Source organism: Melozone crissalis, unplaced genomic scaffold (assembly GCF_028551555.1).
Source record: "Melozone crissalis strain CALT ecotype California unplaced genomic scaffold, PUWL_Pcris_2 ptg000034l_1, whole genome shotgun sequence".
Taxonomy (NCBI): Eukaryota; Metazoa; Chordata; class Aves; order Passeriformes; family Passerellidae; genus Melozone; species Melozone crissalis.
This window is the reverse complement of record NW_026535812.1, coordinates 25,545,077-25,570,408: the sequence shown is the minus strand read 5'-3', so window position 1 is coordinate 25,570,408 and position 25,332 is coordinate 25,545,077. Positions and strand designations below refer to the sequence as shown.

Here is a 25,332-nt window from a genome sequence, read left to right as displayed (position 1 = left end):
TTTGCAACACGTGTGTGATTTCTGGTGCGCTGTGTGATGAGGAGTGGCCAGGCTCAGCAGCGGGAGGGAAGGGCTGCACAGGGTTTGCCACGGTCCTGCCCCAGGCAGAGCTCCTCGGTGCCAGGGCTGCCTGTGGCCTGGAATTCACATTGTGGGGAACAGCATCATTGCCTGGGGAGAAAGGCCTGCGTGTACCTGGGGAAATATTCCACCAGCATTTAAGGGGAAATGTTTTTGTGGGTGGTGTGAGTGGGGTCCCAGGGAGCTGCCCTGGGATCCGTGTGCAGGGTGTTCTGTGTGTGGTCCCTGGCTGTCCCTGGGGTCTGTGTGCAGGCTGTTCCGTGTGGGGGTCCCTGGGGTCAGTGTGCAGGGTGTTTGTGGGTCCCTGGGGTCTGTGTGCAGGGTGTTTGTGGGTCCCTGGGGTGTGTGTGCAGGGTGTTTGTGGGTCCCTGGGGTGTGTGTGCAGGGTGTTTGTGGGTCCCTGGGGTCTGTGTGCAGGGTGTTTGTGGGTCCCTGGGGTGTGTATGCAGGGTGTTCTGTGTGTGGGTCCCTGGCTGTCCCTGGGGTCAGTGTGCAGGCTGTTCCGTGTGGGGGTCCCTGGGGTCTGTGTGCAGGGTGTTTGTGGGTCCCTGGGGTGTGTATGCAGGGTGTTTGTGGGTCCCTGGGGTCAGTGTGCAGGGTGTTTGTGGGTCCCTGGGGTGTGTATGCAGGGTGTTTGTGGGTCCCTGGGGTCAGTGTGCAGGGTGTTTGTGGGTCCCTGGGGTGTGTATGCAGGGTGTTCTGTGTGTGGGTCCCTGGCTCTCCCCGTCACCGCAGCAGGGTCCCCTGGGGCCAGGCTGGGCCCGTGCCCACCCCAAACCATTCCAGGGGTCCTGGGGTCTCTCAGGGCAGGCTCTGGGGCGCTGCTCCTGCCCCTGGCTCTGTCCCCCCCATTTCAATGTGCTTTGAAGAGGATCCTGCCCCCGGCTCCTGCTGTTCCCCATCCCAGCCGTGCTGCCCAGCCCTGGCTTTGCCCATTCCCAGCCATTCCAGCGGATGCTGCTCCTGCTCCTCCTGCCCCCTGCTCTGCGCAGAGCCCAGGTGCCACCCCTGCAGCTGCTGCCTCAGAAAAAGCCAATTTCCAGCCCTTCCTGTCAGCAGCACCGAAGGAAGGAAGGCAGTGGATGAGTGAGTGGCCTCCCACCTGGAAAATACCTTTTCTGCCTCCTGCATTGAAACCATCCCGCTGCGAGCGTTAATGCTTCTTCTGCAGCTCTAGGAAATACAATAATAGGTTGCACATTCAAACCAGCTGCTCGTTTATTTTTTCAACTGCCTCTGAAAAATGCCTGTAATTAGGAAAAATCTATAACAAGAAGTACAAACAAATCAATGTCTTTCATTAGCCACAAAGAGTCGGCACTCTGCCTTCACTGCGGCTTTATTAAATTAGAATAATGAAGCAGAAGCCACAGAAAGCAAAACAAGAGCTTTGGAAAGGGCTGAAAATACACAGATGTCAGGTTAGAAACACGTTTCAAATTTAAGCGTGAAGCTGTAAACACATTTGCTTGTGCTGTTCTGATGCCTCCTCTGCAAGGCTGTGGGAACCTAAAAGAATATATATATATAGGGAATACATATATATATGAAATATATATTTATATATTATTTTATATATTTATACATATTTATGTATTTATATAATTAAATATTTCAATATTTACATTTATATTTATGTTTTCCCTCCTACTTCCCTGTAAAGGGGATTCAGTCTCCTCTGCCAGGACGCTTTGCTGGTGCAGGAGGGTGTCAGGGCACCCAGGAGCCTCCCCAGGTGTGATGCCTGCCCACATCCTCCCCTCCTGGCCTGGCTCTGTCCTATTCTGGGCACACACAGGGCACTGAGGATCAGCAGTGCCGGGACAAAACACGGACAGGCTGCTCAAGGACCTTGCAAGCACCGGAATAAACCAACTTTGATGCATTTTACTGTTTCAAAGATCATTGTCTCCCATTTGTTTCTGCCATGTGGTAGTTAGCTACTTTCGAAAGGCAAACCAAACCAAAACTTTTCATTATCAGCAGAAAATACTTTCAAAAATCTTTGCCTGTGTCTTTTCTAATGCTGAGCTGTGAGCTGGAAAAAGAAGTCTTGCCCTCAATTTCCCTTAAATGGAAGAGCTGTGGGGCCGGGGCAGGGTGGGCACGGCACATCAGCCTGGCCGTGGAGCGTGGCTGTAAATTGCTTATTGCTGGCTGATTTAAGGCTGTAAATTGCTTATTGCTGGCTTGTTGGAGGCAGGATTTCTGCAGCGCGGGTGTGTGGAGCTGCGTTTGTGCCCTGCAGTGCCCTCAACACCCGGGCTGCGTGGCTGAGGCCTGTGGGGCACCGTGGGGCTCGGCCGTGGGGAGGGGACGGGGCCTGCCCTGGCCTTGGAGCCCGCACCGAGCAGGGCAGTCTGAAATTCTCCAGCCGAATTTGTCCTTGCAGAGCGTCCCTGGGGCTGGGAAAGTGCCCGGCCCGGCCTGAGGCGCTGCAGGGACGGAGCCCTGGCCAGGCTGGCCCCAGCCTGGGACTCAGCTCTCCCAAGGAATGTTTGTTTTACCGCCGTGGCACGGGCTGGCAGCACCGCAAACCCCCCCAGCCCGGGATAATTGAATATTCATCTCCTGCGAATTCTATTAATTCTGCGTCTCTTGTTCGCAGGAGCAAAATAATTGCTGTAATTTCATTTCAAAACCCAAAGTCAATAACCACGAGCCTGTCATTTCTCTGTGCTTTCACTGAGGATTCGCTGCCTGCTCCGTGATCCCTGCTAGAACAGCACTTTAATTGGGCATTTCTCTGCTAAAGCCCATTTGCTCTAAGTGGCCCAGTTAACACCACCAGAGAATCCTTTGCCCTGGTTTTAAAAAGCCTTTTAAAACTCTGCCTTAATTTAAACGGGAAAATATAAATTAAATTATGTGGTTTGGTGTTCGTTAGTGTTTCCCCTCACCAAAGGTTCTGCATTTTTTTCAACAGCCCCAAAGGAGATGTGCTTTAATATTAATCAGTGCTAAAAAATAATTTTTTAAAAATCAGGTTTTACCCACTAGAGACAAGCACGGAGAAGGGATGAGGTTTAAACACGCGGCATTGGGACCTGGCATGCAGGGCAGGCACAGGGAAGCTGCTTCCATCCATCCATCATCCATCCATCATCCATCCATCCATCCATCCCTCCATCCATCCATCCATCCATCCATCCATCCCTCCATCCCTCCATCCATCCATCATCCATCCCTCCATCCATCCATCCATCCATCCATCCATCCATCATCCATCCATCATCCATCCATCCATCCATCCATCCATCCATCCATCATCCATCCATCCCTCATCCATCCATCCCTCCATCCATCCATCCATCATCCATCCATCCCTCATCCATCCATCCCTCCATCCATCCATCCATCCATCCATCATCCGTCCATCCATCCATCCATCCATCCATCCCTCCATCCCTCCATCCCTCCATCCCCATCCATCCCCATCCATCCATCCCCAGTTCACTGAACCCCCAGATTTGCCCTCAGAGCTGTGATGCCATTACTTGTCCCATGGGCTGGGCAGGCTGATCCCACTCCTCATTGCTTTCCAGCCGTGCTAAGCTGTGGCTGCTCCTCCCTGGGCTGCAGGCAGGCCGAGGGCTTGGCAGGGCTCCTGAGGCAGCTCCCTGGCCAAGCAGACGAAGCCTCATTAGCACCTGTGGCAGGGAGGTGTTTATTTCCATGCAGACAGCGTGGAGCGTGCCTCCCTGGCAGGCACAGCACAAACACAGCGGGACACAGAGCCCTGCTCCCCTCACACGCTGTTAGGCCAGCTGAGCAAACCAGGCTGGGCTGCAAACCAGCAGCTTGGCTGTTTTCAGAGACCTCCACAGAGAGCGGATATGAGGTTTCATATCAACAAGAGATCAATTCCCAAATCGTCCATTTTACTCTGCCTTATAAATCGTGTGCTTTGTTGCATATTTTATCAAATATACTTTCAAGCCGCATGGAGAAATGAGAATGTGGAGAATCCCTCCAATGTCTTGCAAATTATTATGCAAACAGATTTTCAAGAAAATCATCATTTCTCTTTTAAATACATCTGGGACAGGCATGCTGCTGCAGAGGTGCCACTTCCTGCTCCTCCTGCCCGTGCCCAATTTTGGGCTAAACCTGAACTTAGTTCCTGTGCAGCCTGCTCCTGTCCATTGGGCTCCTCACCAGAACAGGACAAAACACCTCAATCTGTAGTTTGCAATGGGAGTGTCAGGCATGAATCGGTGTGCCAAGGGAAACCCAGAGCTCTGTGCCCGGCTGCTGCTCCTGGCCATGAAGGATGAGCTGCTTTTAGGAAACCCCGAGGCCCAGAATGGTTTGGGGTCCATCCCTGCAGATCTGAGAGCGCAGTTCTAGTATCTGCCCCATTTATAATTGATTTCACCTCATTTAGGAATCACAGCAGCAAAGAGGAACTCACAGAGGAGGTTCTGCCTTCCCACACCCCAGGTTGCTGTGGTTCCAAGTCAGTGCTGATCTTGCCCCCCCACTAAATATGAGACTTTAAAATCAATCATTAATAGCTTTAAAAGGTTTGTACAGCAACAACCAGGCTCACTCATGTTTGAACATTAACAGATGTATTTTTCCTTAACAGTGGGTTCTTTTAGTCAAATTCTAGAGGTTATAAAAAGGATTATCTATGCCAGTGATTTTTTTTTCCCGGTACATTTTTAGACTGGGCTCATGGAATAAGCTCCTGAAGCTCCAAATTGAAAAGACAAAGGTTAATCCCTTAAGAGCTGGATAAACAATCAGTCATTAAGGGATGGAAAACATTAGCACAGGGCGAGCAGAGGCTCAAGGGCAGCAGGGGAAGATGCCCTGGCCTCACCTGGGTGCGGGTGCCAGGTCCTGCTGCAGGGGTGTGGGGTCCCAGTGCCGCAGCAGGGGCAGAGGGCCATGCTCAGGGTGCAAACAGATGGGTTTATTCGTGTTTGGCATTTCCACAGGGAGGAGGGAACGTGGGGACAGAGGGTCCCTGCAGCAGGGCAGCCCCCAGCACTGCAGAGCTGTGCAGCTCCAGCTAAAGCCGTGCTTCAGGGGCTGCCCTGTGCTGGAAACGGCCTTGGGAGGAGTGCCGGGGTCTGCTGCAGCGAGGGCTCAGCTGGCATGTCTGTCCTGCAGGGTTGGCTCTGGGGGTTTATTTACGGTACTGATGTGCCTCTGTGTTTGCTCCTTGGCATCACCTCCCTCCCCACCATCCCCGGGGGCCGCTGAGCTCCACCTTCGGCTGTGTGTGCAGACAGAGGAGTCCCGAGGCCAGCGTGGAGGGGCACAGGGGCTCTGAGACAGGAGCACGTTCATCTGCTGGGCTTCAGCCCAGGGGCAGCACCGACACCAGCCGGGAGCATCCGGTCATGAGAGACAGGACAGCGAGCAGCCGGCGATGAGGGGTGACTGTGCCCCAGAGCTCCAGTGATGAGGGATGACTGTGCCCCACACTGTGCCCCACACAGGGGTCATTGTGCCCCACACAGGGGTGATTGTGCCCCACACAGGGGTCACTGTGCCCCACACAGCCCCAGTGATGAGGGATGACTGTGCCCCACACTGTGCCCCACACAGGGGTCACTGTGCCCCACACAGGGGTGATTGTGCCCCACACAGGGGTCACTGTGCCCCACACAGCCCGGGAGGAAGGAGGCCAGAGCAGCCAGGGACAGAGAGCTGCAGCATAATGAGGGAGGGAACAATAGCTGGGAAGGGATGAAAGGATCTGGCTGTGGAGACAGCAGTGCAGAGGTGTTGCTCAAGGTGCTCCTACCCCCATCTGCCTCAAACCTGTTGGAAGAGAGCTCAGAAAAGGGGGCTTTTAATGCTCAGTTTAAATTCTTTGTCATTACTGCATGTTCAGGTTTTCCTGAAATAAAATAAAAGTGAGGATTTGCGTCAGAGTAAAATCGGGATTCATTATGGGGCAGCGCTAAACTGAACGATTTGATTCCCGTTTCCACGACTGGGATTTTCCAGGCCATTCCTTCCCCTATTAACCGTCGGGCAGGAGTGGGAGGCAGCGAGGGAGGGCAGTTTGCAGAAGGACAGACGGCTGTGAGGGACGGACAGGGGGAGCTGGGGCTGTGGGCAGGAGGGGGCTCAGGCTCCAGGGATGAAAGGCGGGAGGGAATTGCACCTTGCTGCTCCTTGTTTGCAATGCTTTGCACCAGCAGGGCCAGAGCAGCCCTTTGGACCCATTAGGCAGAGCCATGGGGATCACTGCCGGGAGCTGTGGGCGCTCCAGGCCGGGTACAAGGGGAGCAGAGAGGTGTCGGAGCTCAGCGCATCCCTCTGGGTGCCCAGAGTTACCAAGGACCCCTCTGGGGGCTCAGAGACCCTGGCACACAGCCCAGAGCACCTGGGGATTTGATTGTGACCCCTGGAGCAAGTTACCAGCTTTGTACGAGGACCTGAAAGTCACAGAAGTTTAAATAGTATAATAATAAAATTATCACAGGGTGAAAATGTAGATTTTAGGATTTTTGGTATGGGGGCTATGGAGACAAGATGGAGGAACTTGGGTGTGTCCAGCCTTTCTTCTTCTTCTTCTTGTTCTCCATTTTCTGCAGTGATGTTGGTACTTTGGGATTGGGTTAGAGTAGAAGTGCACTGTCTTAAATAGGTGATAGGTATTGGAAAGTAATTGTAAATATGTTATATTTAGAATAGAAGTGCACTGTCTAACATAGGTGATGGGTATCAGGAATTAAGTGTAAATATGTTATATGTAGTTTGCAGTATAAAAGGACAACACAGAGTGCCTGTGGCTGCCCTGCTGAGCAGACCTCGGCTGGGCAGAAAGAAAATTTTATAGATAAGAATTAATAAACAACCTCAAGAGCGAAAAGTGAAGAGTCCAGACTCGTTCTTCAGTTGCATGGGCTGGAACAGAGACACCCTGCACATCCCGGGGCAGCAATGAACAACCAAACTCCCAGAGGATGGGTGTCCCTAACTTTATGAATTCCAACAGCTTTGAGGGTTCAGATGACTTATTTTACCAAACAGAGCACCTGATAAATCTACACTGAAACATCAAGAAACGATTTTGCCAACATTTAAACAAATATATAAAGAAATACCAAAAGGGAAATTTAATGGAAAATCCAGTGTGAACGTATTGCTAACACTTGCTAAACATCAGCAGATGAAGCTGGCTACGATGTGATGCTGATGCAACGACAGGTGTTTTCTGAGCTCTGTTTGACCTCTTCTGTCCCAGGCTTGGCTGCTGCCCCCACGTGAGGAGCTCCCAGGGCTGGAAGGAGGCACCTGCAGGGTCCCACTGATCCTCAGCAGTGCCCAACCAGCAGCTGGGTCACAGCTTTGGTCACAGCGCCTCAGAGGCAGCGCCACATTCATCCCCCCTATGCATTAGCTAGCAAATTCTTAATTGAAATATTTAATTTTGTCTCCCCAGCTATGTGATCTGTTTGTCTTCTTGGCCATTTGAGGAAATTGTATAATGTGAGTATTAATGTGCTATCAAACTGCCTCAGCAGAATTGTCTTTCTTGGCCAGGAGCTGAACAAAAGAGCTTTTCTACAGAGGATAGTAATTTCAGTTTAAATGGCCATATAGCAAGAAGGCAAGATTGCTCCCTGCTGTAATTAGAACAAGTTTTCCAGGATCCTGTGTTATCTTTAGGCTCTGGAAGTGTAGTTGCTCCACTAGGATTAATAACTCACCTCCATTAACTCCAATTATTGCTGTGTGCGTTGCTATCACAAACCATTTGCATATTCTGGAATACAGAAGGGACTCCAGAACAGCTTCATTATCCTTGTTGGTTTATAATATTAAAAAGGCCAAAAGGGAGAAGCAAAGTCCCCTGTGGGAGCACTCTGTGGGGCTGCCATGGGACCCCAGCCTGGGCTGCTGGACACTGCCTGCTCATGCTGGACACTCTCAGTGTTGGACACTGCCCAGTGCTGGACGCTGCCCAGCCTCCCCTGCCGATGCAGAGCCACCCCCTTGTCCCCATGGCACTGCCACTGCGCCCCAGAGCCCACACCGTGTGGGACTCTGCCTCCCGGGGCACACACCGCGCTGCGTGAGATCCACTTAACGAGCCCGGGAACAGCTTTTGTGTTCCAGACAGCCAAATGTCAGCTCAGACATGAGAAGCAGAGAGGAGCCGGCTGCTCCTGCGCTGGAGGGGAGGGAGCTGCTCCCAGGCCGCAGCAGGCGCTGGGGAGCCCCTGCAGGGCTGAGCACAGCGCGGTTCTGTCACCCCTCAGCTGCGGGGGAGTCCCCAGGGACAGCGGCTGCTGCTCTGCCAGGGCACCAAGGACAGGACACCACCTGGGAGCACCACCAGAGCCACAGAGCCACAGAGTGACGGGGGCTCCAGGACCACCGAGTCCCCTCTCCCTGCCCAGTGCCACCACGTACCCCGGCTCTCCAGTGCCACATCCACGGGCATTTTAAATCCCTCCAGCACGGGGACTCCACCATTGCCCTGTGGATGTGGACTCCCCATGCTGGAGGGATTTAAAACCCCTGTGCCAGGCTGCACAGGCCTTTGGGTGAAGACATTTCCCCCCGTTCGGCCTCAGGCTCCCCTGGCAGAACCGGGCTTTGTTATCCCCTGGTTCTGAGGGAGCAGAGCCCGTCCCCACCTGCACCCTCCTGTCGGGGAATGGGGCAGGGCGAGCTCCTTTCTGCACATCCCTGGCAGCCCTGCGTGCCCTATCTGCCACGGACGCGTCCAATTACCCTTATCAGCTCTTGAGCTGCCACTTCCCCGGTTTGCGTTCAGAGGAAAGGCAAACAGCGGCGGCTGGGCTGATGGTGAGGGAGAATGCATGGCAGGGCTGCTCCCCTGCCCTCACCTGGGCATGAACTCCTCCCTGCCCTCACCTGGGCACGGCTGCCCGGGCACACAAACTCCTTCCTTTACCTCAGCAGCTCCTGGGCTGCCCTGGGCCGCAGGGTCCCCGGGGCTGGTGCAGAGCTGCCCACAGAAACCTGCCCTTCACAAGGGGAAAAGGGGAATATTTTGTGGTAAAGGGAATATTGTAAAATATTTTGTACACTGCAGGCAGAGGTATTTTAAAATGAAATAAATTGTATTTTGGGCTCCCCGTGGAAAGCCTGCAGGGTGTATAAACGAGTGCTGGGAAGAGATGCTGCTGTCTTCTGTGGCACATGAAAAAGGAATAAAAGAAGCTTCAGGAACTGAAGAAAGAAAACAGTGTGGTAAATTGTTGTTTGACCTGAAGAGTTTCCTAAGGTGAAGGCGAATGAAGCTCTACAGAAGCCCATAGGTAGGTCACAAGCCAATTGAGGTAAAGTGTGAAACAGGCATTTTTGCAGCAGGTAAGGTGTCCTGTGGTGGGGAGTTGAGAGCAGCTCGATCTCCAAGCTCTGTGCTCACCCCACAATCTCTGTGCTCACCTGTCCTTTCCAGCAGCTCTCCTGAGTGAGATGCAGCATGCCTTAGACCCTCTCTGTGTGTATATGTGTACATATTTTCCCTCTCTCCGGGCAGGTGTTGTGGTGAGCACTCACAGGGTCCTTTCAGCATTTCTCAGCCTGCTCCTGGCCTGGGCCCCTTGCTGGTACCAGCACACCCTGAGATGCTGACATCTGAGCCCCCTGATAACCAGCACCAACAGGTAGGAGCAGCCTGTTCCCTTCCCACTCCCCCACGCCACAACAGCTCAGCACTAATTGGACTGGCTGGGAATTTCCATTTGTGCTCCAGCACACTTTGGTTCCTCGTTAGGGATATATCATCCGTTTGGGTTAAATCAGCTGTTAGCAGAACAAAACATTCAGTTTAATGGAAATCAGCGGTATAAAATCCCAGATTTTGCAGAAAATGCATTAAGAGGCAGAGCTGGAAGGAATTCAGCTCCAGCTCCACCAGACAGCAACCAAGTCAGCTCCAGGCATATGCCGGAGCGATGGAGGAGAAGGTGCTAATGCAACATGCTTCGTGTTGTGCTCCAAAATAAGAACAGCTCGGCATGGCAAGCAGGAAGGCACTCGTTTGCTGGCTGTGGGAGAAGGCATGGAACAGCGGGGCTGAGAAAAAATCTGCCTCGTTCTTTACTCATGCGTTTGGACCTTTTGCAGCTGAAGCACTGCAGCCAGAATGTGCAAACTGCTGCAGCCAGGGTGTGAGAGCTCCATTCCCAGCAGGCTCAGAGGGCCGTGCTGAGGGCAGGGATGAGCTGCCCGGACAGCACAGGCTGCCTGGTGCAGGGATTTGCCATCAGCCCTGCCGGGGCAGGGAGGCAGCTTGTGCCTGTAATCCATGTCAGCTACTGTCACAACCAGAGTCTGCTCAGCACCCACCCTTCCCAAGAGCCATTGAAAAATGAGATGACACTCAGAACAAGGTTACAGGGATGAGTCAGGTGTCTGGGAAAATCCTGCCCTGGCAGGGAAGACTGAATAAATTGTAGTCTCAGACCAGATTATAAATCTGAGTTTGGAGTGTGTAGTAACAGATCAAGAGTACTGCAGGTGAAGAATGGGAAGGATGGATTCAGTACAGAGCACTTCTGCCTTCAGGTGTTTGCACCTTTGTGTCCATCCTTCAGCACGCACACTGGCACCTCAGCAATGTCCTGCCAGTCCAGCTGTCACCTCTCCATGCAGCCACAGATTCCCCAGGGGTGTCTCTCTGTCGTGTCAGAATTCTCCCTGAGGTCAGCGTGACCTGGGCAAGCGCAGCACATGTGGAACATCCTCTGGGCAGAGCATCCTCCCCTGGGCAGAGCATCATCCTCCGGTCAGATTCATCATCCCCTGGGCAGATCTCATCCTCTGGGCAGATCAGCCTCCTCTGGGCAGATTCATCATCCCCTGGGCAGATCAGCCTCCTCTGGGCAGAGCATCATCCTCCGGGCAGAGCATCATCCTCTGGGCAGATTGATCATCCCCTGGGCAGATCTCATCCTCTGGGCAGAGCACCATCCTCCGGGCAGAGCATCATCCTCTGGGCAGATTGATCATCCCCTGGGCAGATCTCATCCTCTGGGCAGAGCACCATCCTCTGGGCAGATTGATCATCCCCTGGGCAGATCTCATCCTCTGGGCAGAGCACCATCCTCTGGGCAGATTGATCATCCCCTGGGCAGATCTCATCCTCTGGGCAGAGCACCATCCTCTGGGCAGATTGATCATCCCCTGGGCAGATCTCATCCTCTGGGCAGATCAGCCTCCTCTGGGCAGATTCATCATCCCCTGGGCAGATCAGCCTCCTCTGGGCAGAGCACCATCCTCTGGGCAGATTGATCATCCTCTGGGCAGATCAGCCTCCTCTGGGCAGAGCATCATCCTCCGGGCAGAGCACCATCCTCTGGGCAGAGCACCATCCCCTGGGCAGAGCACCATCCTCTGGGCAGATTGATCATCCCCTGGGCAGATCTCATCCTCTGGGCAGAGCACCATCCTCTGGGCAGATTCATCATCCCCTGGGCAGATCAGCCTCCTCTGGGCAGATCTCATTCTCTGGGCAGAGCACCATCCTCTGGGCAGAGCACCATCCTCCGGGCAGAGCACCATCCTCTGGGCAGAGCACCATCCTCCGGGCAGATCAGCCTCCTCTGGGCAGATCTCATCCTCCGGGCAGAGCATCATCCTCTGGGCACTCACCCTCCCTGCAGCTCAGCCTCCCACTGCTCTGGCCGCGCTGCCAGCACAGCAGCTCCCCAGGGCCCGCTCCCCTGCCCCTCAGCCTGGCTCCAGCAGCAGCACACAGCCCAGGAATCCTCCTTGCTCGGCAGCTGTGTGCTCCCAGAATGGCTGCTCAACCTTTTGCCTCGCAGCCTGGGTTTGCAGCGCTGCTCAGGTAACCAGGGAGCAGGCTGCAGCTCGGAGTGTGTTTGCTGATGCTATCGGCACGGCTTCGGCGTGGCTCGAAATTTGCTCAAGACAGGAAACTCCAGCAAGCTGCCTCGAGAAGCTGCAGCGAGCCGTGGCACTGAGAAGTCACTAGTGAAACTGCTCTGACAAAGGAGTAGAGAAACTAAAAGGTTTCTCCTCTACTAATAGCATCTGTTTGCATATTTTAGTACTTTTTTACACAATAATCCAAGTCCTTCATTAAAATAAATTCTGCTTTGACTCTCAGAGGAGCAAGATGGCTTTTCCCTATGCTGGCGTGGTAGGCTTGATATCATTGCGCTGCATTTGCCATGTGTCTGCCTCGTGGGTTGGGTGTTTGCTTTCCTGGGAATATGAAGAGTCAGGATTTGTTTTTCCAGTGCTCTCAAATCCTAGAGGGCACCACAGAACAGCTCTGCAAACCGGGCTCCCTGTACAACATGGATTTCATAGGTGTTACACTTCTTGTCTCCTTTTTTGCTTTCCTTTCACTTCACATCCATTTTGTGTTAAAATTTAAAAGAATCTTAAAATACTGAATAAGCAGTTGTTAGTGGATGAAAACAGAAGGGAAAAAAACTAACATACGAGAAGGAAAGGTATTGTATTTACAGAACTGAGGCTGTTGCTTTGGCATGGTAGCTTAAGTTGCCCCAAAAGTGAAGCCAGGCCAGCGACTCCATCTGCAGCCACTTGCATATTCCCACAGGGGTACAATATGCAGCTGATTTCCCAATTAAGCTTTCCCAGCAAAGAAGTTTTATAATTTAAACAGACTGAAAAGTTTGAGGAATGAATACATATTCATGAAGGACTAATAACACTCTGTCTAGAACACAGCTTTGAGCTGAGAGCAGCTCTGACTGGCTCATGTCTCACCCACCATACTTAGCGAAAATGGGAGCGAGGAAGAAATGGCTGAAACCAGCAGATTGTGTTTTGCCAAGACAATAAATAATAACCATATTCTGACTCAAGTGCCAAATGTATAGCGCTTAATTAGAGGTCAGTAGAGCATATTTCTGCTCAGCTGTTCCATTTGCAGCAATTAACATGTTCGTGTCACTTAAACTGGGTTGCAGAGCAGATTTCAAAGGGTTGAGTGAAAGCAGAACGAGGGAAGGGCTGTTCCACCTCTGGCAGCAGCTCGGGAGCAGCGCCCTTGGCACCCACCGGCTGGCAGGGAGAGGTCTCAGCCCCGGCGCAGCACCGCCCTGCCGCACGCTCTGAGGGCTGCGGGACCCCGTCCCACGGCTGCGGGAGCTGAGTGACGCTGCCTATCCCCGGGAGGGCTGAAGGGACCCTGCCACGGCCCGCGTTGCTGTCCCGCCCGCCCGGGCCGTGCGGTGACACGGTCACACACCGGCGGCCGTGCGGGGCTCCGCGCCCGCCGCCCCGCGTGTGCTCCCCCGCCCTGCGGGAGCGCTCCGAGCGCGGCGTGGCGGGCGCCCCGGGGCAGGGCAGCGCCAGCGCCAGCGCCGGCCCCGTCCCCGTGCCCGCGGCGCGGCCCCGGTGCGGCGGGCGCGGCAGCACCGCCCGTGCGGGGGCGGCGCGGGGGGCGGGCGCGCCGGGGCCGAGCCGCGCCTCGTCCCGCCCGGCTCAGTCCGGCGGGGCCGCGCCGTGCCCGCCGAGGGGCCGCGCTCCGCGGCGCTGCCGCCGTCCGGGCCCGTCCCGCGGCCCCGGCCCTGCCCGGCCATGGGCGCCGGGGCAGCCGCGGCCGGGACGCCGCCCCCCGCGGGCGGGCGCTGCCGGCGGCGCGGAGCGGCGAGCGCGGGCTGAGACGACGACGGCGAGGAGGAGGAGGAGGCAGGTGGGGCGGCCCCGGCGCTCCTGCAGCCGGGCTGGGGTGCGGCGGGGCCGGGCGGGCAGAGGGAGCGGGGCCGGGCGGGCAGAGGGAGCCGGACGGGGCGGCGGCGATCGCCGGGGGCGCGGGTGCACCGGCCGCTCCCTGCCCCCGTTCGGCCCCGTGGCCGCCGCCCTGCCCCTGTCGCTGTCCCCGGCCCCGCTCCGGCCGGGCCAGCACGCGGTGGCGGCGGCGTGCGCGGCTCCTCGGAGCGGGGCGGGGAGCGCAGCGGGGCCCGGTGCCGCCGCTCGCAAACCTCCGAGGGAAGGCAGGGCAGGGCTCACCTTCCAGCTGGGTCTCCTTTGCTCTCCTCCTTTTTTAGATGCGTTTCTGTGCCTGTGGAGACTTCGTTGCTTCGCCTCAGCCCTATGTGACTCTGGGGGAAGGATCATGACCGAAGTCCTTCTCTCTGCTGCTCTGAACGGAACTGAGCCCAACCTGCTGTCCAGCAGCGGCTGGTCTGCGGGAAACGTCACCACCAAGTGCTCCCTGACCAAAACCGGCTTCCAGTTCTATTACCTGCCCACCGTCTACATTCTGGTCTTCATCACGGGGTTTTTGGGCAACAGCGTGGCTATCTGGATGTTTGTCTTCCACATGAGGCCTTGGAGCGGCATCTCGGTTTACATGTTCAACTTGGCACTGGCCGATTTCTTGTATGTCTTGACTCTGCCCGCCCTCATCTTTTACTACTTCAACAAAACAGACTGGATCTTCGGAGATATCATGTGCAAGCTGCAGAGGTTCATCTTCCACGTGAACCTGTACGGCAGCATCCTGTTTCTGACCTGCATCAGCGTGCACAGGTACACGGGGGTGGTGCACCCCCTCAAGTCGCTGGGCAGGCTGAAGAAGAAGAACGCCATGTACATCAGCAGCCTGGTCTGGGTCCTCGTGGTGGCCGCCATCTCTCCAATACTCTTCTACTCGGGAACAGGGATAAGGAAAAATAAAACCATAACGTGCTACGACACGACGGCTGACGATTACCTGAGAAGTTACTTCATTTACAGCATGTGCACCACCGTGCTGATGTTCTGCATCCCCTTCATAGTGATTCTTGGTTGCTATGGGCTCATCGTGAAAGCTTTGATTTACAAGGATTTGGACAATTCTCCTCTCAGGAGAAAATCCATTTACCTGGTCATCATTGTGTTGACGGTCTTTGCGGTGTCTTACCTTCCCTTCCACGTGATGAAGACCTTGAATCTAAGGGCCAGGGTGGATTTTCAAACCCCAGATATGTGTGCCTTCAACGATAAGGTTTATGCCACTTACCAAGTGACGAGGGGCCTGGCCAGCCTCAACAGCTGCGTTGACCCCATCCTTTACTTCCTGGCAGGCGACACCTTCCGAAGGAAGCTGTCCAGGGCCACCAGGAAATCATCCAGAAGGAGCGAGCACAACGTGCAGTCCAAAAGCGAGGAAATGACTCTCAATATTTTAACAGAGTACAAACAGAACGGAGATACCAGTTTGTGAACGAATGCAGATTTGGGAACGGTTCGAAAAAATCCTCCGCTTTGAGGCAGTAGGAGACTGTAGGGCTTACGAGTGTGTGAGGAAAAGCTACCAGTCTCAAATTCTTTTTTAGATAAAGCCTCATTTTCTGGTCTTAGGAAAAGCTTAACAAAGTCAGTGGAAGAATTTTAAGGGAAAATAACGTGTTAGAATTCAGCTTTCCTTCAGTAGTTTCATTTATTTCTGACTTCTGTCAGATAAAGTAAAATGAAATAAATCCCCTAAAGGAGGAGAGCAATCCAAGTGCATCTGGTTTAATGACTTAGTCTCCCACGTTTGAAAATGTTCTCAGTCAGCCTGTCTTTAAAAATAGGAAATAAAAATAAGAGCAGTATCTTGTCTTCTGAGGCTCAGTCACAGACCAGGCTCTCTGCTGACTCGCTGTCGTACGCAAGGATTTAAATCAAAGTCATGATGCAGTTACCGTTTTCAGTTTTAGTATCTTTTTTCATCTACTTCTAGTGCTGATAATTACTCGATAGTTTGGTGGCATTTATGGTTCAGTCCTCTTTCAGTGCCGGTGTTTTACTCCAGGTAGGCTTTGCTGGTGTGTGCATGGTTGTGCTTTGGGATTGCGGTGGTTGTTCGTGGCAGAGCTGCCCCCAGGGCTCCCCGGTGCCCCCCGGGTGGGCACGGGAGCGTCCCCGGGCGCTGCCGGGCGCGCGGGCGCTGCCGGGCACGGGGAGCTGCCGGGCACGGGGAGCTGCCGGGCACGGCGCGGCTCCGGGCTCCGCTGGGTGCCCGGTGCCAGCCGCGGGGACGGGCACGGCACGGCCTGGCCGGCCAGGGAGCGCTGGCACCGCGCCGGCACCACGCCGGCCCCGCAGCCGTGCCAAGCCCAGGTGGGCATGCTGGCAGCAGCCAGGCCTCGAGGCCAGCAGGAACACGTGCTCCTGCCGTGGCCGACACAAAGGTTCTGCCCCTGCAGCCTTTACACATACAGGTGGTGTGCCAAGAACAGTGGATATTAAAGTGGATAATATAAATGGATTATATATATAATATATATATATATATATAACAGTATTGGGGGGAATTAATTTTTTTTTGTACTTTGACAAATAAATTACTGTATTAACAAGATGTTGCAATATACTACAGGCTAAATCTGGCCCTTTACTATAGATCTCCTCCAAATGTGGGATAGTTCATCCAAAATTAGCCAAACTGCAACATTGTGTAACACAAGAGCTAGTGATCAGGCACGGATGAAATTCTACATGGGCAGTGTTGCTCGTTTCTCATATTTTTAATAAATGTATTTGAAAATATTTTGTGCTAAAAGCGGTATCAAAGCATGCTCTGAATAACGAATTTAGTGTACAAAATTAAGTTTGATGTAATCCTAAGGGTGATTTTTAACAGATCTTTGTTCCTCTGGTCTGCATCATAAGAGTAAAATATTTATATTTTACTTACCAATTCCAGCGATTGGTTACAAATGAGAGCAGCTCTAGTTATTTTTTGACAACATTGTTAAGCAGCTTCTGTTCATATGTACGGCTTCCTCTGCAGAGTCCCTATTTATTGAACTTATTTATTAGAATGCTAAATGTAAAGTTTGTAAAGTGTGGTTCTCTGTGGTCATATTCAGAATTGGGCATTAATGGAAAATTGAAGAGCATGTTTCAATCACTGTAATACTGTGTCTTCTAACAGAACACCTTTATAATAAACTCAATTCCACCCTGACTATTCACTGCTGATATGTAACCTAGTGATAAATTAAACTACTGATTTATAGCCTAGAGGTAAATGAAACTCCAGCTTAGGAAGCCTCTTAAAGCAATGTGGAGAGCTCATTTAGCCCCACGAAAAATGTAGAGGTAGCGAAGAAATCTCAAGCAAGGGTCAATTGCTAATTAATCCTGACTGACAAAGCCTGTGGAACAGCACAGACTATTTATATACCACAGAAAGAGCCTGATTCACAATAAATGACTTCTCCTATTATGTGATTATTTGAGGCTTCATTCAGCTGAGGCACGTCTTGTTTGGAACGGCAGATGAATTACACGGAGAGGGAGCATAAAAATAGGATATTCTTTGAATCTGCTGCTCTGTGCTGAAAACCCCGTTCTTTTCCGAACATCGTGCGGTCAGTTCCTCGCGTTCATTGGGAAATAGGACGGTCCGGTAATTCCGGTTTGGGCAGAGGTCGCTGCAGCCCCCGCAGTCTGCCCGGGCTGTGGCTGCGTGTGCCCTTGCTGCGGGCACGGAGGGGACACGGGGACAGGGCTGTGTCCAGCGGGGCCGGAGAGCTGCAGGACCTGGGGGTGGCCCCGAGCCCCGCTCAGTGCGGGCCGGCCGGAGCGAGCGGTGCGGGTGCCCTGCAGGTGCTGGCACGGACACTGCATGGCACCAAGGCGCCTGGCACCAGCCGTGCCACCAGCCGTGCCACCAGCCGCCCGGCGACAGGGCCAGTAACCGCGTCTTCCGCGGTGACACCTCACTCCATGCCCTGTGACACTCAGTGCTAGCCGAGGTGACACCGAGGTGACACCTTGCTCCATGCCCTGTGACACTCTATGCCAGCTGAGGTGACACCGCGCTCCGTGCCCTGTGACACTCCGTGCTGGCCGAGGTGACACCGAGGTGACACCTCACTCCGTGCCCTGTGACGCTCCGTGCTGGCCGAGGTGACACCTCACTCCGTGCCCTGTGACGCTCCGTGCCAGCCGAGGTGACACCGAGGTGACACCTCACTCCGTGCCCTGTGACGCTCCGTGCTGGCAGAGGTGACATCGAGGTGACACTTCACTCCGTGCCCTGTGACGCTCCGTGCCAGCCGAGGTGACACTGAGGTGACACCTCACTCCGTGCCCTGTGACGCTCCGTGCCAGCCGAGGTGACACTGAGGTGACACCTCACTCCGTGCCCTGTGACGCTCCGTGCTGGCCGAGGTGACACCGAGGTGACACCTCACTCCGTGCCCTGTGACGCTCCGTGCTGGCTGGGGCTGCAGCTGAGCCTCAGAGCCTCCCGCAGGGCTCCTGCTCCGTTTGCCAGCCGTGCTGTTTGGCACGGGGCACTCGGAGCCATTGCTAAATCCCACCAGGTTCCTGCCTGCTCCCACAGCTCCTCCTCACCTGGAGCACACCAGAACCATGCATTGGGTGTCCCACCTGAGAGAGCGCTGCTCAGCCAGGAGCTGGGCACCCAGCAGAGCAAGGACCAGAGCCAGGAGCCCTGGGGAGCTGCCAGCCTGTCCCTGAGCTGGCCCTTCCTTCCTGGGCTGTATTTATGGAAGGCAACCAGCCCACCAGCTCCAGGGGCCCAGGTGATCCCTGTGATTGTCCATCACCCTCAGGGGTGGGTGTGGTTGAAGAGGCCTTTCCCTGAGACACTCACCTGGAGCTTCTAATGCATCCAACATGTGAGGTGAATGCGACTGCAGCTCCGGCCTTTGGGCTGGGAATTAATAATCAGTGACAACGATGGGTTGTGATTACTAGGGACAAGATCCAGCTCATTATCTCTCTACTTTGACCACCTAGAAGTTCCACCTTCCCTCATGCTGTGCAATCTTTGACTAGCAAATGAGATTAAACCTGTTCTGATTTTGTGGTCATGCTTGTAACCTGTTTTCCCCCTGGGTATGTTTGGGAATCTTCTAACTACAAATCATTCTCTTAAGACACCACAAAGTTTGAAGTAAACAGTTATTTAGAGCTTAACATTTGGCAGACCCACGCCAACACCAATTCTCATTCACGGGCTGTACTTGCTTCCTGCAGCTCACGGGTTAATGTTTTTTCCTATTTATGCCCAGTAACTCTTTCATGTCTTGAACACAACTTGAGGTCAGCATGAGACCCACAGCGAAGTGCTGTCGGTTTGTACATTTGCATGCATGGGTTTTTGTTTCAATCCAGTTCATGTACCACAGAATCAATGGGCTCCTGGGCAGGGTACAGCAGCACCTGGGTGCCCTGGGTGTGCCCTCCTCCTCCTCCTCCTCCTCTGGGTGAGGAAGGACTTGGGGCACTCCTGGGGTGTCTGAGCCCGACTGCACAGCCACAGCAATTTCAAATACTCTGGAGGCACAGAACTCATGACTTGGCATGTGGCTGTGAATTACTGTGTGTTCCAAGGGCGGATGTGAAAATGCCTATTTTTCTGGTGTGCTGTGATTTTAATATTGTTAAATTCAATTTTTTTTTGTGAACACAACTGAAACCTGACTGCAACATCTGCGGGGGCAGTGCTACCTTTTAGCTACCTTTTATTTACACTCAGGTTACGCGGCTGCTTTAATTAAAGAGTAAAAAAAATCCTCTTATTTGTCCATAATTTTAATGAGCGAAAATATATTTGGGTTTGAAGTTGCCACTATTTTTAGTGGCAGCAGAAGTGTGGCCCCGGCGTTGCTGGCTGCACCGAGCAGCTCGTGTTGGAGCCGCCCCAGTAGCATTATGAAACACTCCTCCTGCCTTTTGTGTTGGTAATTCATGCTTCCAGGAGATTCTTCCGGCAGTGCTGTCTTTAAAAATAGGTAATAAAAGGCTTGCAGAATATATGCAATTTAAAACCTTGAGAGGAAGCAGGCAGACCAAATGAGAATCGAAATAAGTGAATAAAGTGAATAAATGAGTGATGCTTAGCCTTCAAAGACAAAGGAGGCATTTGGAGATGGCTTTACGCTGAGGGAAGGTAGATAGAGATCAGATATTGGAAGAAAGCTGTTCCCTGGAGGGTGGGCAGGCCCTGGCACAGCTGGGGCTGCCCCTGGATCCCTGGCAGTGCCCAAGGCCAGGCTGGACACTGGGGCTGGAGCCCCTGGGGCAGTGGGAGGTGTCCCTGCCGTGGCTGGGGTGCCCTGGACGGGATGTGGGGTCTGTTCCAGCCCAGACCATTCCATGGCTCTGTGGTGTTTGGGGTCAGCAGGCGGCACAAGCAAGGCTCTCCCCTGTGCAGCTCCAGAGGCAGCAGGCTCACTTGCTGCCCCATCCCCACCCACTCCAGGCCCTCTCCCATTCCCAGAATTCAGGCAGAGGTGGACGTGCTGCCAGCCCCTCTCCCTGTACAGATCACAGCTCAGCCTGTCCTGCAGGAACTGCCTTCTCCCCTCTGGCAGTGGCTGTGCCTCAGTTTCCTTGCAGGATATGGAGGGACTGTCCTTCCCAGAGAGTTAACAGCTCAGACCCCACTGAAACGTGGAACCATGTTAGCTGCGCCTCCCCTGCCATGTGGGTATTTCAGTTTTTGTGCTGGGCTGCCTTTCCATGCCATTGTCTCATCTGGCTGCCTGCAGCTGCCCCAGCCTCACACCATGAGCAGTTTCCCTCTGTTCCCTCCTCATCCTGTGGGTATGTGGCTGTGGGTATGTATTGGTACTTCACTGATTTCACCTGATTTATCTTAAGATTTATTTACATTTCTCCTAATTTTCTTCCTCTTCATTTATCTTTGCCCTTCATGCAAATGGTTCAGCTACCCATTAGAATTATTCCATTAAAATGATATTTTCTTACCAGTAAATGAATTCTGTCTATCAACAAATCATGCTGTTCCACGCCTTTCCAAAATTCCCTTTCCATTCCCAAACCTGCTGAGAAGACCTCGTTTTCCCCCAGCACATAAACCTTTAAATGCTCCAGGGCAGGCCAGTCCAGGGCCCTGCTCTGGTTGTGTTTGACACAGCAGATTCAGGCAGTGTGTGAACACCAGATTCAGTATCTCAGCTAACTGAATTTATCCCCAGTTCCACAAAATCACGGAATAATTTATGTGGGAAAAGGCCTCCCAGACCATCAATTCCAAAGGTTTCCCTACCCCTGGCCCAAGCGGGCAAAGGCAGGTTGTGCCCTGGCAGAGGCGAGGCAGCACCCAGACCCGGGGGATATTTGTTTGTAAACTTTCATTTGCAGCGTTGGGAAAGCAAAGGCCAGCCCGTGGCGAGAGGCAGAGGGTGGAAGAGGTAAATAATTAAATAAATGGGGTTTTCAGACCGTGCAGCTCGAGTTTCTGCTGGCAGCACTGCCCTGGCTCCAACGGGAGCTGCCGGGAACGTGCTGGGACGGAGCCGAGCTGGGGCAGGGCTGAGGGGCAGAGCCCAGACACTGCTGGGGACACGTCCTGAGGGGGTACCCTGAGCATCACAGGCTGGGGGGGATACCCAAAACCTGAGGGGTTTACACAAACCTGAGGGGTTACCCAAAGCATCACAGGCTGGGGGGGTTACACAAACCTGAGGGGTTACCCAAAGCATCACAGACTGGGGGGGGTTACCCAAAACCTGAGGGGTTACCCAAAACCTGAGGGGTTACCCAAACCTGAGGGGTTACCCAAAACCTGAGGGGTTTACACAAACCTGAGGGGTTACCCAAAACCTGAGGGGGTTACCCAAAACCTGAGGGGTTTACACAAACCTGAGGGGTTACCCAAAACCTGAGGGGTTGCCCAAAACCCTCACAGGCTGGAGGGGTTACCCAGACCTGAGGGGGTTGCCCAAAACCATCACAGACAGCGAGGCGGGAGCGCTGCCCAGCCCGTTCTGGCATCCCCATGGGGCTGGAGATGCTCAGGGTGAGGCAGGAGAGCCCTGGCATGGTTCAGAGGGGCTGGGCCGTGTCCGTGGCATCCACAGCAACACCCGGGGCTGCTGGGCTCTGTGGCATCTCGCTGTGGATGTCACCAGCACGGTGCCACGCTGTCCTCACCGAGAGGAGAGTGAGTGCTGGCTGTGTTTGTGTCCCCAGGGGCACACAGCCCACACAGTGCTCCCTGGGGAATGGGGGTACCCACGGCCTGCCACAGCCACCAGCACCGTGTCCTGCAGCCCCAGGGCAAGCTGGCTATCCCAAAGGAGAGCCAGGCAGAGGCTCCCCCCAGCAAACCCATTCCCAGGGTCTCCAGGGGCTGCTGCCTGCCCGCGGGAGCATCCTTGCATCCCTGAGTGATCATCAGGAAATCTGCTCATTTAAAGTGCTGGAAACACCACTCGCCCTTCCTGGCATTCCCCTACAGCCAGGGAACAGCAGAGCTGTTTGTGTTAATAATTCATAGGAGACTTCTCCCTTTGGTTTATGGCTCTTCCACGCAGCAGCGCCAGGATCTGCCCACACCCTCCTCCTGAGCTGGGGCCATGGCCTGGGTCACACTGAGACCTTCAACCCCTGCTGCTCCAGGGACCTTCCCCTGCAGCTGAGAGCCCCACTTGGCTCCATTCCTAACCAAAACCAGGCCTAACGTTAATGCAGAGGGTGGTATAACCTGGCACAGGCTCCTCAGGGGCTGAGGCTGCCCCTGCCCTGGCAGTGCCCAGGGCCAGGCTGGCTCCTGGTGGGTGGCAGGCTGTGCCCTGAGCTGTGCTGGCATTCAGGCACGGGCTGACAGAGATTTCCCTGGGGGAGCCAGGCTGCTGGGTCACCAATGCACTTCCTTCCACTGAGAATAATGGCCTTTTGTGGGAGCTGATTTCTGTCCAAGACAGTGACTGAGAAGTGACCCAGCCGTGGAGCCGGGGCTGGCCCAGCGCTGGGACAGGGTCAGGGGCTGGGCCAGGCAGAGCTGGGGAGGGGCTGTGCAGGGGCACCAGCCTTGGTACCACCCAAACAGACCCCAGGGACTGGCAGAGCAGGGCAAGGGATGCCCTGCACGCAGCCAAGCATCCCAAATGCACATGCCAGAGGCTCGAGGCACAGCCCTGGGACCAACAGATGAGGATTTGCTCACTCGGCCTCTCTGGGACCCAGCTGGGAGGAGCTCTTGGGGATTATAACACAGTTTTAATACCAAATATTATGTTATTGCTAATTTCAGAATTAAAGGGTACTTTTAAGACTCCGCAGAAGTTAAATTCTTAGCAGACTATTGGGTTTTAATATCCTCAGTAACAACACCAGAGTAGTTCAGTCATACATTGAAGATAATAAAGCTTTGCATTGTAGGGGGACAATTATTTATTTGTTTGGTGTTACTGGCCCATCGCTGTCCCCATCCCTACGGTGGGCTCAGCACAGGCCCCAGGACCCAGATGGGTGCAGCAGGGTGGGTTTCCCCTCTCCCTGCTCCCCCGGCTGCAATGGGGCCAATCCAGGAGCACAAACGGCCCTGCAGGGGCTTGCGGCAGCTTCCAGCACAGGGACAGCAGCCAGGCAGAGGGAAGCAGGTCCGGGTGCTGCCCTGGCACTGCAGCTCTCCTCCTCCTCCTCAGCGATGTGTCAGGACACGTTTGGCACCAATTAAAAGTTGTTGTTTAACATTCTTGTGTATTTGTGAGCGGTGGCAGTGATGCTTCCTGTAAAACAGAGCTGCGAGCGTGGCAAAGCTGTTTGATGTTACAGCCTTATTTAAACAGCATTTAGATAGTAAAAGCAGTCATTCCCCTCATCCCCACAAAGCAGCTACCCATTAAAATTCCTTCTCATGCTCCTGCACAAAGACTAATTTTGGCAGAAGGCTGACTTGCCCTAGATTTTTAAAAGACTACTTGTTTTAAAACAAAGTCCTTTGGGGAAGGGAGGGAGCCGGGAGATTCGCTTCCTCCCGCTGCCCTCCCAGCCTCATCACCTTGGCCACCCCCCATCCCCTCACCTCTGATCACCCCATCCCATCACCCCCTCCTTGGTCACCTCCCGCCCTGGAAGGTGCAGCACCCTCCTCCTCCTCCTCTTCCTCCTCCTCCTGGCCCATGGAGGGGCTCCTGGCCCCTCGGAGGGTGATGGAGGGGAGCTTTGAGCTTTGAGCACGGAGCAGGAGGAGCCAAGGGAAGATTGAAAGTCTGTCATTCACCTTGACATTGACACACTAAAAATAAAGTTAAACACTTTTAAAAATAAATTATGCCAATATTCAGGTATTACTTGAGGGACTCTTTTCAGAATAAAACTCTGGGTTTTCAAGCCATCTCTCGCTACCATCAGAACAGCTTTTCACCAAGGTATTCCTTTGTTCCTGGGCTGTTTCCTCTCCTTCAGGCTCTGGGCAAAGTGTCACTCAATTGGGACAAGTGAGAGCAGCAAATAATCAGAAGAACCCTGCCCACAGGTGTCCTGTAGAACACAGAGAGAGCAGGTCCAGAGGGACCCACAGAGGCAAACCCACAGCCAGAGCCTGGCGGGGAGCAGATGGAGGAGCTGACTCGTCTCTTTGGCTGTGATTCAAGGAAAATGTTTTCTCCCCTTCCCTCGCTGCATGGGGATAAATCTGCAAAGGAAAACGCTTCTCGGTGCGGCGTGCTGGCAGGGCTGGTGCCACACCAGCGGCTCCGGCACTGCCACAGCCCTGGGGCACGTTCCTCACTGGGTGCTGTGGCAGCTGCTCTGGCTGCGGGGCCACCAGCAGGCTGCTCAGGCTGAGAGGTTAAACACCAGTGAGCCCAGTGAGCCCCAGTGAGCCCCAATGAGCCCCAGTGAGCCCCAGTGAGTCCAGTGAGCCCCAATGAGCCCCAGTGAGTCCCAGCGAGTCCCAGTGAGCCCCAGTGAGCCCCAGTGAGCCCCAGCGAGTCCCAGTGAGTCCCAGTGAGCCCCAGTGAGCCCCAGTGAGTCCCAGTGAGTCCAGTGAGTGCCAGTGAGTCCCAGTGAGCCCCAGTGGGCCCCAGTGAGCCCCAATGAGCCCCAGTGAGCCCCAGTGAGCCCCAGTGAGTCCCAGTGAGCCCCAGTGAGCCCCAATGAGCCCCAGTGAGTCCCAGTGAGCCCCAATGAGCCCCAGTGAGCCCCAGTGAGCCCCAGTGAGTCCCAGCGAGTCCCAGTGAGCCCCAGTGAGCCCCAGTGAGCCCCAATGAGCCCCAGTGAGTCCCAGTGGGCCCCATTCCCCAGTGAATGCTCATAAGCAGCTGCCCCTGGTGTGTGCACAGAAGGAAGCAGAGCTGAATTTTTGGCTGGATTTAGCAGCTCTCTGTAGCGTGCCAGGCCATGGTGCCATCAAGGAAGGGCTGCACAGAGGGATGCTGCCTCTAGAACCCCGTGGGGCTCCTGGGTGCCCTGCCCAGAGCAGGGATGGAGCTGGGCACTGACAGCACCTCCCTCTCGGCTGCCAGCTGCAGTTCAGCCCCTGTCCCACAGCTGGGAGCAGCCAGGGACAAGGGACAGGGCAGGGCAGGGCTGGGACTG

The 25,332-nt window shown here is 54.3% G+C and overlaps 1 protein-coding gene and 2 long non-coding RNA genes across 3 annotated transcripts; 2 read left to right on the top strand and 1 right to left on the bottom strand.

Annotated features, from left to right (window-relative positions):
* Positions 1–1,420: 1,420 nt before the first annotated feature.
* Positions 1,421–14,129, bottom strand: LOC128940926 (uncharacterized). The gene is made up of 3 exons (XR_008483319.1): positions 14,041–14,129; positions 3,579–3,701; positions 1,421–1,590 (listed from the first exon to the last, which is right to left on the bottom strand). It is a non-coding gene; the product is annotated as an uncharacterized LOC128940926 (long non-coding RNA).
* On the top strand, positions 13,632–15,958 carry P2RY1 (purinergic receptor P2Y1). Its single transcript, XM_054282730.1, has 2 exons — positions 13,632–13,723; positions 14,079–15,958. Exon 2 carries the CDS (start codon positions 14,147–14,149, stop codon positions 15,236–15,238), a length of 1,092 nt encoding a protein of 363 aa, XP_054138705.1. The 5' UTR covers positions 13,632–13,723; positions 14,079–14,146; the 3' UTR covers positions 15,239–15,958.
* A 1,632-nt stretch (positions 15,959–17,590) lies between these two features.
* On the top strand, positions 17,591–18,432 carry LOC128940925 (uncharacterized). The gene is made up of 3 exons (XR_008483318.1): positions 17,591–17,960; positions 18,082–18,125; positions 18,192–18,432. It is a non-coding gene; the product is annotated as an uncharacterized LOC128940925 (long non-coding RNA).
* The last annotated feature ends 6,900 nt before the right edge of the window (positions 18,433–25,332 follow it).